Below are 14,238 nucleotides of genomic sequence, written 5' to 3' on the forward strand. Positions count from 1 at the left end.
CCGCAGAATAGTAACTGTCTGAGCAGGTCTTACGTATCATCCAGAATTGAGAACTGATTTTCACAGTTCAGTGGGTATCTCTTCTCCTGGTAACAATATCAAACTAAACAAAAGACAGACATGCCATTTCTCATAGGTCTTGTTAATGCCAGGGTTTCTCTATTTAAGGAGAAACTGCATGACTTGGGTTATTTGGCCTACAACTCTACATTGCAACACACATTAGGAACAAGATTTATTTTCACATATTAAAGCCTCAAGAAGTTCTGTGAAAATCAAGTTTTACTTCAAGGTTGCATTTTTTAAGCAGCGTCTAATTCATCATGTAGGATCTAATTCATCATTATTACACTAGGGTTTTTTTGTTTGTTTTTATGAACTTACCACGGACAGTGGTGGTCCATTTTTAATACACATCTGAAAGAGATAATTTCCAGTAAATTAAAAGCAAAAAATACATTCTCATTCTGTGACACATACTTCTAGTTTCTATGAGTTTGGGGTTGATTTTTTTTTTTAATTTTATAAAAAGGTGTTTTGCCCCACTGTATCTTTTTCAGGTCCTTCTCAATCAAGCCAATTTTCTGTATTATAGCAGCCATCCATTCACCCCAAAGGACCAACTGAGATTTAGAAGAGTTACGAAGAGTCTCTTAACATGGGGAACATAACTGAGCAACATCATGTAATAGTTCATTAAGCCACACTAGTTTTATGTGCACACAGAGAAAAAAATCCAAAGGACCCTTCAGAGTTGTGTGGATAAGGTATGTTAGTCTGGCATTCACTTCAGCTAAGCCTACCTTCGGGCTATTTTTGCTACCTCTTATGTTTGCTGCTTGATTGTATTTTAAAGCCAACTGAGGAAAAGAGCAGCACAGTGGGTAATTTAAATAGTCCACATACTGTTTTCATCCGGTTTTAGTATAAGGACAGATACTAGAAATTTCAGACACACAGACATTCACTCTACTTACTAATAAATTTGATTTTAGCCAAAATATGTGCATTAGATTCTTCAGTATATTAGATTTCCTCAAGCTCAGCCTACTGAAGTCTCACTCATAGCCTCAGTCTTCAATACCCTTACAGACTTCTCTGATGATTCAGAAAGAAGCTAGGGAATAGCAGTGATGTCTTTGAAATGGTTAAGGTATGGGATTCCACTGTCAATCTTTGAGATAAAAGATTTTTAGTATTATTAGTAATACACATCTGTTTCAAGGCCGCAGAAGCAAGATACAATGAAAGTTTTATAATAAGGATTTGCTGGTGCTGCTATCTCAGACCTGCCTTTCTTTCAACTGCTGATTTTTAATTTTATTTATTTATATAAACATTGTTTTACAAAGCTACAAGCAGGTTTCCTAAAAAGTTCTGTCTTTGGACAATGGGGCTACAATAGTAATATTGTATCAACAGGAGGAACTTCTCTTTCATGAAATCCAAGTACTGAGGGTCTGAGAGAGGAACAAATAGTAAAGCCTGCTGTTATTTAAGGGCTGACACACTGAAGACATGAACACACTACAGTGATGATCTCAGGAGAGAGAAAATCCATCATTTCAGATACAGTAACTTACATGTCACATGCAGAACAGTGGTGGCAGCGGTCAGGTTTGATTAGCTGGCATCGATCGCAGTATCTGATTGCTGCAAAGGTCAAGTCATTAGAACTCATTTAATTTTACAAAGGTTTTCCCCCTTTAACGTAAACTTTAATGTAAACATAGAGCTTCCTACCCTCCCCTGCCATACCTATTCTCACAGACCTTCATGTGTCTACTGTCATATGATATGTACTTTTGATTTTTTTTTAGGAAAAGTAACATCGAAAAGTATTTAAAATACTTTCATCTATTCCTACGTCCATTTCCATTTACTCTTTGGCTCCCCAGTCTTCCCATCTTTCATCCTCCGGCACCAGTCCCCTATTGCTTGCTTGCTTCCAGCTCTGGACAGGGTACTTGGGCATCCCATTGTGAAGCTACATTCTTTCAGCAAGCCAACTTTCTGCATTAGCTTTCTCTATCCCCTTCAGCAAATAGTGATCTGTTCCATAAATCAGCTCTTCCTCATGTTTCCTCAATATTTTTAAACAAGCCTCCAGGCTCTTCTCAATGGAAATCAGGCACCAGCAGAGGCAGTTTGGAAGGAGAAAAGCCAACACCTACAGCTAAGCAGAACTGCTAAGAGCTGGCAAGAGCTTCCCAGACCATTCCAGGAACTTAAGATTGGGATTCCCTTAAAGGAAGGCTTATATTCAAAAAAGTCAGGTGTCCTTAGACTTTGGAAAGTCACAGTAAACTTTGCTAACAGTTATTCTTTAGTTTATGTTTTTGGAAAACTCTACAGGGTTGCTAGTTTCAAGAAAGAGAAACAGATCTATATATACACATATAAAAGCTAGATTTTTAAAAGAGTATACATATGTATAAGACAGCACTTTCACAGATCATTCATATGTAAGTTGAAATAAAAATGCCTATAGGTATTAAAGGCAAATACAGAAATAGCCCATAAGTAGCTTTGTACTGAATTACAGATGGGAATGAAACAACATTTATTCATTCCTAAATTCTAGCCTTAAAGTGAGATGTTTCTCCTCCTGCTGAACTGATACAGCTCAGAAAAAGAAATTTAAAAAGGGGATATAAATGATTATTAAACTGACTGAAAAGTTTAATTTGCTCTATATGTAGCAGTATTAGCTATATTTCTTTGCTGTGTCTATTTTTTATAGCCAAAATTAGAGATAAATGTTGTCATTATTTGCTTGCTAGAAAAGAATTGTTTTGGGTTTTTTTCCAAATACTGCCTACATGTTGAGATCCCCAGACAAAGGACTCCAGTTTCTCTAGGGGGAAGACCACTAAGACCCCAACCCAAACAAATAACAAAACAAGGTCACGGCCCTTGCAATATGAGCTTAATAGATTGTTAATTCAGTGACATCAACCAAATTGCACCGAATTAAACTAGCAGCTTCAGGGGCTATCTTTATCTCACCTCTTGATGCTGTTGTCGTATAGATAGGCAAGTCTTTAGCAGCTCTTCTCAAAATCTCCTGCTGGGATTCTGGTCTCTCTTCTTTTTCATATTGTTCTTTATCAGCTTTTGACAAGCAGAACTAGGAGAGAGGAAGAAAATGGAATGAAGGCGAGAGATTAATTATTACTTTGTGTTCTAGTTAAGCTCCAAGGAAAAGCCCCTGTGTATCTTAATGTTATGTCTTTGGACAACCCTCATCCACTGACCCATAAAATCCCACATAAAGAAAAAAACAATGCCACAGGAGTTACAGGAGATCCTTAAAACTCCATGATGGTCTGGGGCATATTTTAAAGAAATTATCTTTATCTCTGTTCCATTATCTACTGCATTTTCCCTTCAACACAAGGGAAGGCAGAGACTCAGGGGAGTTTTAAGAAAGTGCAATCTTTCTTTTAATTCCCAGGAAGTGTAAATTAATGTGATCTGTGAACAAGAGGAAGGTGCAACAGTCCTTTGCTGCTACAGGGCACTGAAGTTCACTTATGCCACTTCCTCTCTCTGACTTAGAGAGGGGTACAAACACGAGGTGGGATAAAAAAGGCAAGCAGGGCTTCAGCACAAAGCTGGAATTTTTACATGGGAGTTGTCACCGCTAGTCTCAAAACCCATGAAAGCAACTTCAGCAAAGCCTGTGCAGTTTGAGAGTGTGTTACAGTTCTGAGTAAAGCATGATGAGCATTCCTGTTGAAGTCTCCCTGAAATGTCAAGCTTTAGCAGAAAAGCCTGGAGAGCTTTCACTCGCTTGTGAAACTTAGTTTGCTATCCACTGAAATTATGAGCTTTACCATTAAGGCCCACAAAACCCAGTGTGTTGACAAGCCCCTGTGGAGTGGGGGCTGAATTTCCTTTGGTGTTTTTTTGTTCCAAAGCACTTTTAAACTCTGAGCTTCCTTCATGGACAACAAGAGCCCTTTTTATGAGCACACATACAAAAAGCATTCATGGTAGTGAGTGGAAAATGCTGTGTGTGCAGCTGGAACACAAATTGGCTTACTGTGGTTTAATATGACCATAATTTCCTACCATGAATGTGTATATGATTAGTTCACATGGATTTTCCTCTCATCCTGTAGTTTTTCCTCTTTTGGGTTACAGTCAGTTGGCAAGCAAGCAACAATGAAGACACCACTTACAGAGAGGAAGAAGCAGTACAACACTGCTGCAATTTCTCTATTTCTTAACTCAGAATGCAAAGAAGTTGCCTCCTATCTCACAGGCTCTAGTTAAGCCTCCTGTTACATATAGTATCTTCCCAGTTATTGCGCTTGCCCACCATTCAAAGGTGAAACAGGAAACATAATCTCCTCTTAAATAATCAGAAACTAGGATCAATCTATGTGAAGGATCAAAGTTTAACATTTCAGTCCTCATCAAAAGTTTGACCTAATTTTTTAGTTTTAATATCCAAGATAGATTTCACTCGAATATGAAAACTGGAGATGCTGGCACCAAAAGTTTAAGATAGATATGAAGCATCATGCCAGCAAACAGTGGTGGAATATGCCCTTCCTCCCTACTGCCCTTGTGAGTCTGCTAGGTGATCCAATGCCTGTCTTCATGACCTACAATCGAGCAGAGGTTTCATTAAACATGAAATTCTACTTCTAGATTACATTTCTATGGCAAACCATTAATGCACAGAAAAGGAACTAAATCGCAAGACTTTGATTTGTCCAAGTAACATCATAATATTACTCCAAAAATCCTGGGCAGGATTTTTGTTTTCCGAAGAGCTGTATTTCTGTTCTAATTTCAGAAATTAATAGGGCCATGAGACCACAGTCTCTTTGGACAATGGCAGGATATGTTCAAAGGCATCAAAAGTTGTCTGTTACCACATAGTGAACAGAATTTCCAATGAGGTTTCAGCAATTCTTATTGAAAACAGAAAAAGTCCCTTTGTTTCCTTCCTCTTTCTGGACCTTGTACAGTGTTGATTGTTCTTTCTTATGACAAATGTACAGGGATTACACTAAGACAACAGCAGCTGCAGAATCTTTTTTTAGTTCAGTAGTAAGATCACAGGATGCTATTTGTTTTGCAAGAATGGCTAATTTGAATGACTAAAAACATATACGTTTACACTCTCAGACAACAGGGAGATTCTGAAGTCAGGCTTTGTTTTTAAGTATAACCAGCATAAACTACTCACTGCTACATGAACAGAAGGGATTTCCTCAGAGAGAGAAGTGGTGGTGGGTTTTTTGTTTGGTTGGGTTTTGTGGCTTTTTGGTTTCTGTTTTTCATTTTTTGTTGTTTTGGTGGGTGTTTTTTTTTTTGTTTTGATTTTTTTGGGGGCGTACTTTCCCCCCCTTGTTTTCTTTTTAAAAAGCTAGCTGTAAAAGAAAATGTTATTAAATCTGATCTACCCCCACACTTGATACAGGAAATCTTCATTACATGCCATATGCCCAAACTATCCCTTTTCACTCACATGAGAAGCTTGCTACAATATTACTGTAACTGTAGGATAACTACTGTCAGAAGAGATTCTCTATTACTGAAGAATCAAAGCAGACAATAAAAGATACAGGGCATCAGCTTTATGAGCAGCTCTAGTTTTCACAGCTTTACAAAACCTTGAATAACAGTTCCAACCACATTTCAATTAGCTAATCTGCTTAGCTTTATCATTTTCCTGCAGAACCATCCCAGAGAAAGCCAAAACAAGCTACCCTAAAGACAAATCCCTTTGAATTTTTTAGGTTTAACAAATCAGTACTACTCTTTCTGCTTAGCTAAACAGCAGAACAGTCTTTAGCTTTTCTCACTTTATATTCTGTAGCTTTAAGATACAGATCCCTAAGCCATAATTAAGTACTGCAGAGCAGTGTTTGCTTTTCCTTAAAAGCATGGTTTTAACCCTTTTCAAAAATGTGTAAGGTTGACACTAGCACTGAAAGTCAGTCTTGCCAAAAATAGAATAAAAATTCAACCCCCACAGAGCAACCAAAGCCTCAAACAGTTTAGACAATTTAAAAGCTTTATAAAACCAAGAAAGGGAAGTATTTTAAATTTGGTGCCAGTATTTAATCCTTACATACACATACCTTAGAGAAAATAGAAAACAAGTTAATCCATCTCAGGCTTATTGTAATTAATACTGTTCTTCAAAACAAAAATTCTTACAGTCATCATGCATTCTTTTGCCATTATATAAAGCTCCTTTATGTATTCACTTCTCAATTGTCCCTAAACCTTAACTCCTGACTTACAGCTGAGTGGTTCACTCCTCTGCGTTATGAGTATACACTGCATTACTACTTTTTCTTACCAAAGGTCAAAACTGCCTAAAAGGGAAATATAAAAATGTTGTCACTGTATTTATCAATTTTAAAAATTCCAAGTTTCAAGCAAGCTACTTCATAGCAAAACACTGTACACGACTGTCAAACTTGTGATGAATTAAACGCATATTTCATTATATGAAATGTCATTACACAAAGTATTTTAAGAGTAACTTGATCATTTTCATTCATGATACACTGTCATGCTGTTCTATTTTAGATAATGAGAAGGGAAAGGTGAATCATGCAGTACTGCAAACAAGTTTAATCACTGAAAACAGTTCAGCTATTTATAAACAAGGCATTGACATTTTTCTAACGTTATATTTACCTCATTAGAGGGGGATGCAGGAGATGTGAAAATTGTCTTCCAATAGGACCATACAAACATGAAAAATGACAGATGAAACACCACAAGGTAGACAACTGCAATAAAATACAAGTAAGAGTTCGGTGAATATAGCTGAAAAGAAATAAAGTCCCTGACCTTTGATGAGGGCTAAACTACTATGCTATTAATCACCTAATAAAATTAAGTTGTATTAAACCCTGTTCCCTGGGTAGACTTAGCACTCTAAGAGCACTCATTAGCAATAAATAAATAAATAAAATAAAATCACCAAATGTGATGGTTGCTATTTCTCAAGGAAATAATATGCTTTTATGCATGATTCCAAAACAAAGTCTGAATGGAAACAACCTAATCCAACCAAAAAAACCCAGAAGTGAACACAGCTTCACCTGTGGCATGTGACTAACCTCTTTGGATAAATACAATTCTGTTCTAGATTACAGTAAAATATTTGATAATTGACCTGCAGAATTCAAGTTAATTCCTGTATCTAATAGAAACAGCACAGTATTGTGCCACTGTAGAAGACACTAGTCATCAATGACAGTAAACATTATAAACCAGGGGTCTGGAGCAGACTGCACTCCAACATGAGAGCTAGCTGTGAGTTAAAAATTATTTGATTGTCTTCTTTCAAATGATCACAGGAATATCATCTGGGAGAGTCGTGCTATTATAGTCACAAGGGCAACAAAATGTACGTGGCTTTAGTAAGGTGCTCATCAATTTATGAATGAGTCTGTGTGATATGGTTGCTTTAAAGACCAGAGACTCAGACCTTATGACCCAAGAAGCTTCTTGCAATCTTGTTTCCTCTCACAGTTTCTTTTACCACTTGTCAAGAAGAAACAGATTGGTTGTGCCAGAATAGCAAGTCTTAGAAAAGAAGTCATACTAAATATTTAAATTATCTTCACATATTATCTTCAGTTGCAGGAAGAAGGAAACTTGACCTACTTTCCTGTGCACATAAAGAGAGTCCTTTAAGAGGCCGTATGACATACTTCATGGATGGCAGAACAGGCTCGAGACTTTGGAAGCTTCCAACAGCTCAGAAAACACTTGTGCACAGTCACAGAAGTGGTCTTAATTTATCATCTTTCAGGATTTTCACTGCTTGTTGGAGTAAAAAACCTTTGAGCTTTCTTCAGAGAATTATGCTTTTTACCTTTGCCTCTGACTCCTCCAACTTTAGATTTGGCAAATTTTCAGCTATAAAGCTGACTGAAAATGCAAGAAGCACAACCTTTTTCTAAAGCCATCCTAAAACTGTCATCCTAATAGGAAAGAACTTGTTTATCACTATACTAGGCACTGCATAATTAGAAAGTCTTTTATTAAAAACATACCATACACATTCAAATGTAATGTGGTTAAGCAATTAAAGCATAAAAAATGGTTTGGTGAAAGAGGAGAAACGGACACAAGATTGGAGTGGAGTCAGCTGCACAGATCAGAGGTTCAGAAGAAAAGAGGGTGAGAGGAGTTGATTAGAAGGGAAGAGGAAACAAGATACAGGGAGGGCAGGGTACAGCAAAACTAACTTACACAGTAAACAGTTCTATTCTGTCCATAAAAATCACCTCCAGAATTCAGATTTTTTGGACGGATTATTTTAAGCACACACACAATACGTCAAGCAGCAGAACCTCAAAGTCTTATCACAGCCTGTAAATGCCCTAACACACAGAATAACAGACACCAAGGCTGGCTGCCGTAAGGGTACAGATCTGTGCCAGTGGCACCAGGATTTACTAGAAAGAGGCAGCTGTTAAAAGTGCTCTTGCACTCTTGCAGTAACTGAGATCTTGCAATCTGTCACCATCATTAAAAGCCAAGTGCCTGTCCTCAGTAGCCAAACAGGGGCAACTCAAGAAAGACTTCCATGCTGTTCCAGTGATGGACATCACTCAGTCTGGAGGAGAAAGAGCCTGCAACTGGCTGTCCATACTGGCTCTGCACTGAATAAATTCTTGCTGCTTTTCCCACTCCTGTGCTTCCAGGTATCTATCCTGTCAGTGCTCCCCCAGAAATGAGAGGGAGAGAAGATACCATTTTTGATGGCTTTACTTTGGCAGTCCATCTATGCATTGTTTTGGATAGCAGTATCTCCTCTGCAGACTACTCCCTGAAGCATCTTGCACCAGTTTCCAGTAGAAATATAAACCAGCTTCATTCCTATTACGCTCATTTTCTTGTAATTACAAGCTAGATGGAAAATACGTCAAAAGCCTCAACCCCAATATTTGCCAGTTTAGACAGACTCAAGAGTCATGAGGAAGTCTCGGCTCAGCTAAGGGAATCCAGGATTCTTGGTGCCATGCTGTGACCAAGTGAGGTCACTTCTCTTTAAAGGCACTGATGCATATTACACCATAATTTATGCCCTCAGGAGGACAATATCTTACAACATGCTCTTAGAATCTTCCTAAAATATGTTAAGATCTCCTAAAAATCACCCTTAACATCCTTTTCTGAACCATTCTTAATACTACTTCGAAGGCAGAGTCAGATTACAGAAGTAATAATATGTAACAGAAGTATATTATACTGTTAAGAGAGATTCAGACTGACTTTATTCCCCTATCCTAATGGATATAAATCTAGTCAAGAATATGAAATTACAAAGAAACAATTAGCCTTAATGGGGTGAAGAAATCACCACTAATTTAATCAAAACCTGTAATTAAGTACTGAAGTAAAAGGATTTGAACACAGTACACTGAAATATGGAACAAAATATACGTGCTAAGATGCACACTATCGATTTACATCGCGATATTACTGGTACTTTGGCCTTTTGACTCTTCTGATGTGATTTCCTGACTATTCTGAGTTAGCTTATAAGAACTTTATAAAATTTATGATAACTTTCATTTCAAATAAAAAAATACTTCACTTATCATTTTAAGATCAACCTCCTTGGTAAAGAAATTAATGTATACAGGGTGAGTATGATATGCTTTAGAATTGAAGGTGCAAGAAGCGTGCAGGTGACAGCTATTAAAAGCCTAACAGTCAGGTTCCAATGATACTGTCAGTCTCATTAATTAATCAAACATTTTTCTTCTCTGGTAGATCTAAGAGCACCTGCTTCAGTCAGACAGGCACCACATTTGTATTAAAGCCAGAGATCTGACTATACAACATTATTACTCTGCCAGGCTTTAACCGAGACATGGATCTTGCCTTTCTGGAAGAAACTAGGAAGTAAAACTTACTCATATACAGATCAACAGTAAAGCATGGCAGCAATCTGCAGAATTCTGTAAAGTCTAGGTGAAGCCTAGCTGTGCAATGTAAAAACGCAGGGTAAGACACAGATCCCATCTTGAACAGCTTACAGTTTATTTTGCAGATCTTCTCACTCTTTCACCTCTTCAGTAGAAGATGAAAGAGGACAGATTCTACTAAGGTTTCTTCCTTTCAGTGTTCTCCTGGATGCTCCCCACCAGGAAGAAAATTGCTAGATTAGCTTCAAATTCTACACTCTTTTGCAAAAGTATTTAAGAGATGAGAGCCAGGGGGTCTCACACTGTGAAGACAGTCCTCTGGATAGTCAAAATACAAATCTGTGCTTAAATCTACCACTCATGCCCCACCCCCACCCCCAAGCTGAAATGAACTCCCAAACAAACATCCCATCAATAATTTGTATTTCTACAGGAATAAAAAAGTTTTATAAAAATCCCATATTTTGAACTTCCGGAATCAAATCATCCTTTAGCCTTTAAAATAAGTGGCAAAGCAAGAATGCTGGAAATTTTTTGGTCAGTTTCTCTCTGTAAGTACTACCTACTGAGGCATATACTTTCCAAAGCCAATATGAAGACTTCAGTTTGTCAAAACAAGGCCTTAACCACTTGAGCTGGAAATTTAAAATTGTAATGTGCAGCCACCTTTGAAATGGTTTTATTTTGCAGAGCTCTAACCAGCCCTAAAGAATGGGGTTCTGAAGGAATTTGGTAAGCTGTTTGGAAAATAGCAAGCAGTAGAACAACAATTCTCCCTCTTCAGAAGTCTTTCAGGTCTCAAGGTGTGTTCAGGAATAAACAGCAAATGGACTTGTGAGCAGTTCCTTCTCCCTTCTTTCCTGTTCTTAGAAGGTACCCATTTAAAAATACTTGCAAACCTAAATCATAGTTGCATTACTTGCAGGTCTTGTCATCATCCCAAGCTTGTGATACCAGAAGCTAAACAGACTCAACCTCACAATATTTACTTTGTTTCTTAGCACTAATCTGCTGACCACACAGAACTTACACATAGAGGAGTATATTCACATTCTATGTCCCTTAAGACTTGCATGCAACAAAACTATTCATATCTTCAAAATAATTTTTAAAAAATTACCTTTTTCTGCAGTTGAAGAAATAGTAACTGGAAGAGAAAAAAAGATACATGGTAAGTAAATTTGTAATGAATCAAGTGTCTGGCTAGAAGTGAGATATATGAGATAGCTGCTTGTTCCAAAGCATACTACAGGTGTTAGTAGAGGCTCCCTATCCTACTCTGGGGTAAAACAGGAGTTAGCATTCCTCCTGCCAACCCCTGAGGCCTGGTGAGTCAGTGGAAGAGCTGAAGTGATCCAGTTCCCTGCACTAACCAAATGAGCACGTTCCTTTGCATAGACATTAATGAGATCGTAATTTAGGTATGTTCCCCTTCAGATATGCACCCAGCAAAGTTTTCTGTCAAAAACTAGGCCAACAGGTGTACCTTTGGAAAGCAGAAAAATGAAATAAAAGAAGTTCTTACAGAAGTTTCCGTGCAACTATGTTACATGTAACCTACTTTCCTCTTATTTTTTCCCACCACTTCTCTTTTCCTGCCAACATGCTATTTTTGACTTTTTTCCCCTGACCTGAATTCTTCAGGCATAGTTAAAACCTCCCCACTTCCTCAACTTGTTTTACCCCAACAGCAGATTCTGTTGTTCAAATCTACTTTGTATACTGCCTGACTAGTAGTACATCCTCTTGCCATCAGGCTTTTCCAAAACCTTCACACTTCATTCATCAGTCCAGGTAAGATGCTGAACTGAGAGCTGCTGTACTTATTGGGTTGCTTTGTTAGATAGCACTCCCCTTGCTGGATCTCTTCCTTCAACTGAATTCCTGAAGTTCAATGAAGAAAGGATCTTTTCCCCAACAAGTTCTTTTTCTCTTCATGTTATACAGGAAATTTAAGCTTCTGGTTATTTAGCATGAGCAAGTGGTTAACAGCACACACTCTGCCTACTGCAGTTTACCTCACTCCATGTTGTCTGCTCTCTCAGCTCTGACATTTCTAGTTACTAGTCCATATACCAGTTCAAAAGAGCTTTTTCCTGATCCACACTAGTCTTAATTCTGCAGGGCTTCAGAATGCACTGCAGACTTCCTTCTGAAGGGTTAACTTTGGTCACAGAGGTGCATGTGTCTCACTTAACTGCAGATACCTATAGTAAAAAGGTCTGCAACTGTATTACACAACCCTACTCCTTTTTATAGTCAATAAGAAACATAATGAGGTGGTAACATATAGATGACCCCTTCTTGTTTCAGATATGTGGTTTTGGTTGCTGGTTTGGGTGGTTTTGTGTGTGTGTCCCAGTATGGAAGCCTCTACAAAGTTCATGGAAAAGGTTCCAGTTCCTTCCATCTAAAGGAGGAAGAAATCACCATTTAGAATAGAACAAGGTTCACTTCAAAGTAAAGGAGGTCAATCCTAAAGAACAGCTTAATTTCACATTAGTTATGCATACTTCCACATCCTCCTCCCATGTTTCTGTCTGAGACAGGGACACAATCCACACATAAAAACAGACCTGAAGCACATGATTACCTGAAAAGTATGCATGTAAATATAAGAACAGGTTCAGCTGTGCCATGACACAGTCTCAGTACTACTCCACTGCATGCTACAGAAGCGGCACTATTTTTTAAAGCAAATCCTGTGCGTGTTTTTGCTTGAAACTTTTACTAATGTGTTATTTCTCCAGTTAAAACGTTTTCAACAACACAAGACGACAAAATCATTAAAAAGCTGAAAATTAAAACAAGCTTGCTGAGTAGAGTTGTTTGCTCAACTTTGGGAAAAAATACTAAAAAAGTACTTTAGATTAAGCTTTGTCTTTGGCTCCTCATGTATCTTAAGTAAACACCTTTGCACACAGCTGGATAAACACATATTTCCTGAGACAAAAAGTATAAAAAAGTTCTTAATTATCCTCTAATGGAGGGAGAACAATGTTATCTATAAAACTACAGGATTTTTTTTGTAACTATTCTGGTTAAATCAATCCATAATCTGTAGCTTCATTTCTGCTCTCAGCACAAAACAAAATTGTGAGCCAAATTTGATGCTTGAAGACTCAAAATAATGAACAGTCTTTAGATGAGAAAAAAAACCCCCCACAAACTAAAGATTTTATCACCTGTGAGACTTCATTGAAAAGATCCCTAAATAAACTTAATAAAAATTAATTAACACTTCTAGCACCAGGAAGATAATTTTCTCTTTCATATCTAGGTCTCTTAGGTCAGAATGCAGTTATTGGACTGTGCAGAACAATTTTAGTTTGGCAAACTCTTGCAGTTTGAGGTAAAAGCCAACACTGAAAGACTTGTGATTTTCATCCTGTCTTATCATCCTCAAATTAAATAAAGATAAAAGATGGCCAGTTCTCTTCTGCCTCAGACGTTCATGCAAGTTAACTGTTTCTATCCATTGCACTGTTGTTATTCCCATTGTCAGACAGGTTAAATGAATAGCAGACCTACTACTTGTCCAAATTCACTCAGCAAACAGCAAATCAACAGTTTTACTGGATCTTTATACTACAAAGTAAAGCCTTCCAAATAAGCTAATATTAGTATTTGCTAGTCTGGCAATGTAACAAGCAGCTTTGTACCATCAAAAAATCAATTCTAGCTTTTGAACTCTGGTTCAGGAAAAAACCCTACAGAACAAGACATTACCATTGTGGCCCACCATCCCTGGCCTGTAGTTTGAGTTACAAGCTTGGCTCACGATTGCTTTTCTCTTCTACTGCTTCTAACTACTCAGACACTGCCATCAGCTTCTGCTAAATCAGTTCTATTTCCACTTCAAACATTTCTCAAACACTGTTTCTTGTTTGGGGTGTGGTATGGGGGGAAAAAAAAAGCAGTGCTGCCTTTTCACTAATTGGTATTTTCCAAACAAATAAGCAGTGCCTATGATTTATACGATGAGCTCTCAATGCAACAGCACTATACACTAGATTATATGTATCAGCACAAGGTAGTGCCTTCAGCACTGTGGTCAAGACAAACATGTTCATATTCCAGAAACGTGAGCATTGTAAAACAGCTGTTCTTTGGAGGATTTTAAAATATATCCCCATGTCAGTCTATTGCTCAGCTACCAAAGGAAAATTAAGAGCAAAAAGATTCTTAAGATCAGCTTCTTAATATTAAGTTTCTGGTTTCTTGAGAAGACTTACGAAGTTCTAGCAAAATATTGCTAGGGAAGGATAAAAAAATGACTAGACAGTGAAAGCTGCAGTTCCCTTCATTGCAA

At 37.6% G+C, this 14,238-nt stretch overlaps 1 protein-coding gene across 8 annotated transcripts in view; it reads right to left on the reverse strand.

The window, feature by feature from the left end:
• The window catches only part of ZDHHC20 (zinc finger DHHC-type palmitoyltransferase 20), a 48,386-nt gene that overhangs the window by 19,472 nt on the left and 14,676 nt on the right, over positions 1 to 14,238 (reverse strand). For all 8 annotated transcript variants that reach the window (XR_008730813.1, XR_008730812.1, XR_008730814.1 and 5 more), the window contains exons 2-6: positions 11,047 to 11,073; positions 6,673 to 6,767; positions 3,010 to 3,130; positions 1,584 to 1,653; positions 385 to 417 (exon numbers count right to left, since the gene is read on the reverse strand). Coding sequence is in view for 4 of the 8 variants with exons in the window: in XM_055701487.1 (XP_055557462.1) it covers positions 385 to 417; positions 1,584 to 1,653; positions 3,010 to 3,130; positions 6,673 to 6,767; positions 11,047 to 11,073 (346 nt within the window). In the remaining 4 variants the exon portion in view is untranslated. The remainder of the gene's footprint in view (positions 1 to 384; positions 418 to 1,583; positions 1,654 to 3,009; positions 3,131 to 6,672; positions 6,768 to 11,046; positions 11,074 to 14,238) is intronic.

Source organism: Falco cherrug, chromosome 2 (assembly GCF_023634085.1).
Source record: "Falco cherrug isolate bFalChe1 chromosome 2, bFalChe1.pri, whole genome shotgun sequence".
NCBI lineage: Eukaryota > Metazoa > Chordata > Aves > Falconiformes > Falconidae > Falco > Falco cherrug.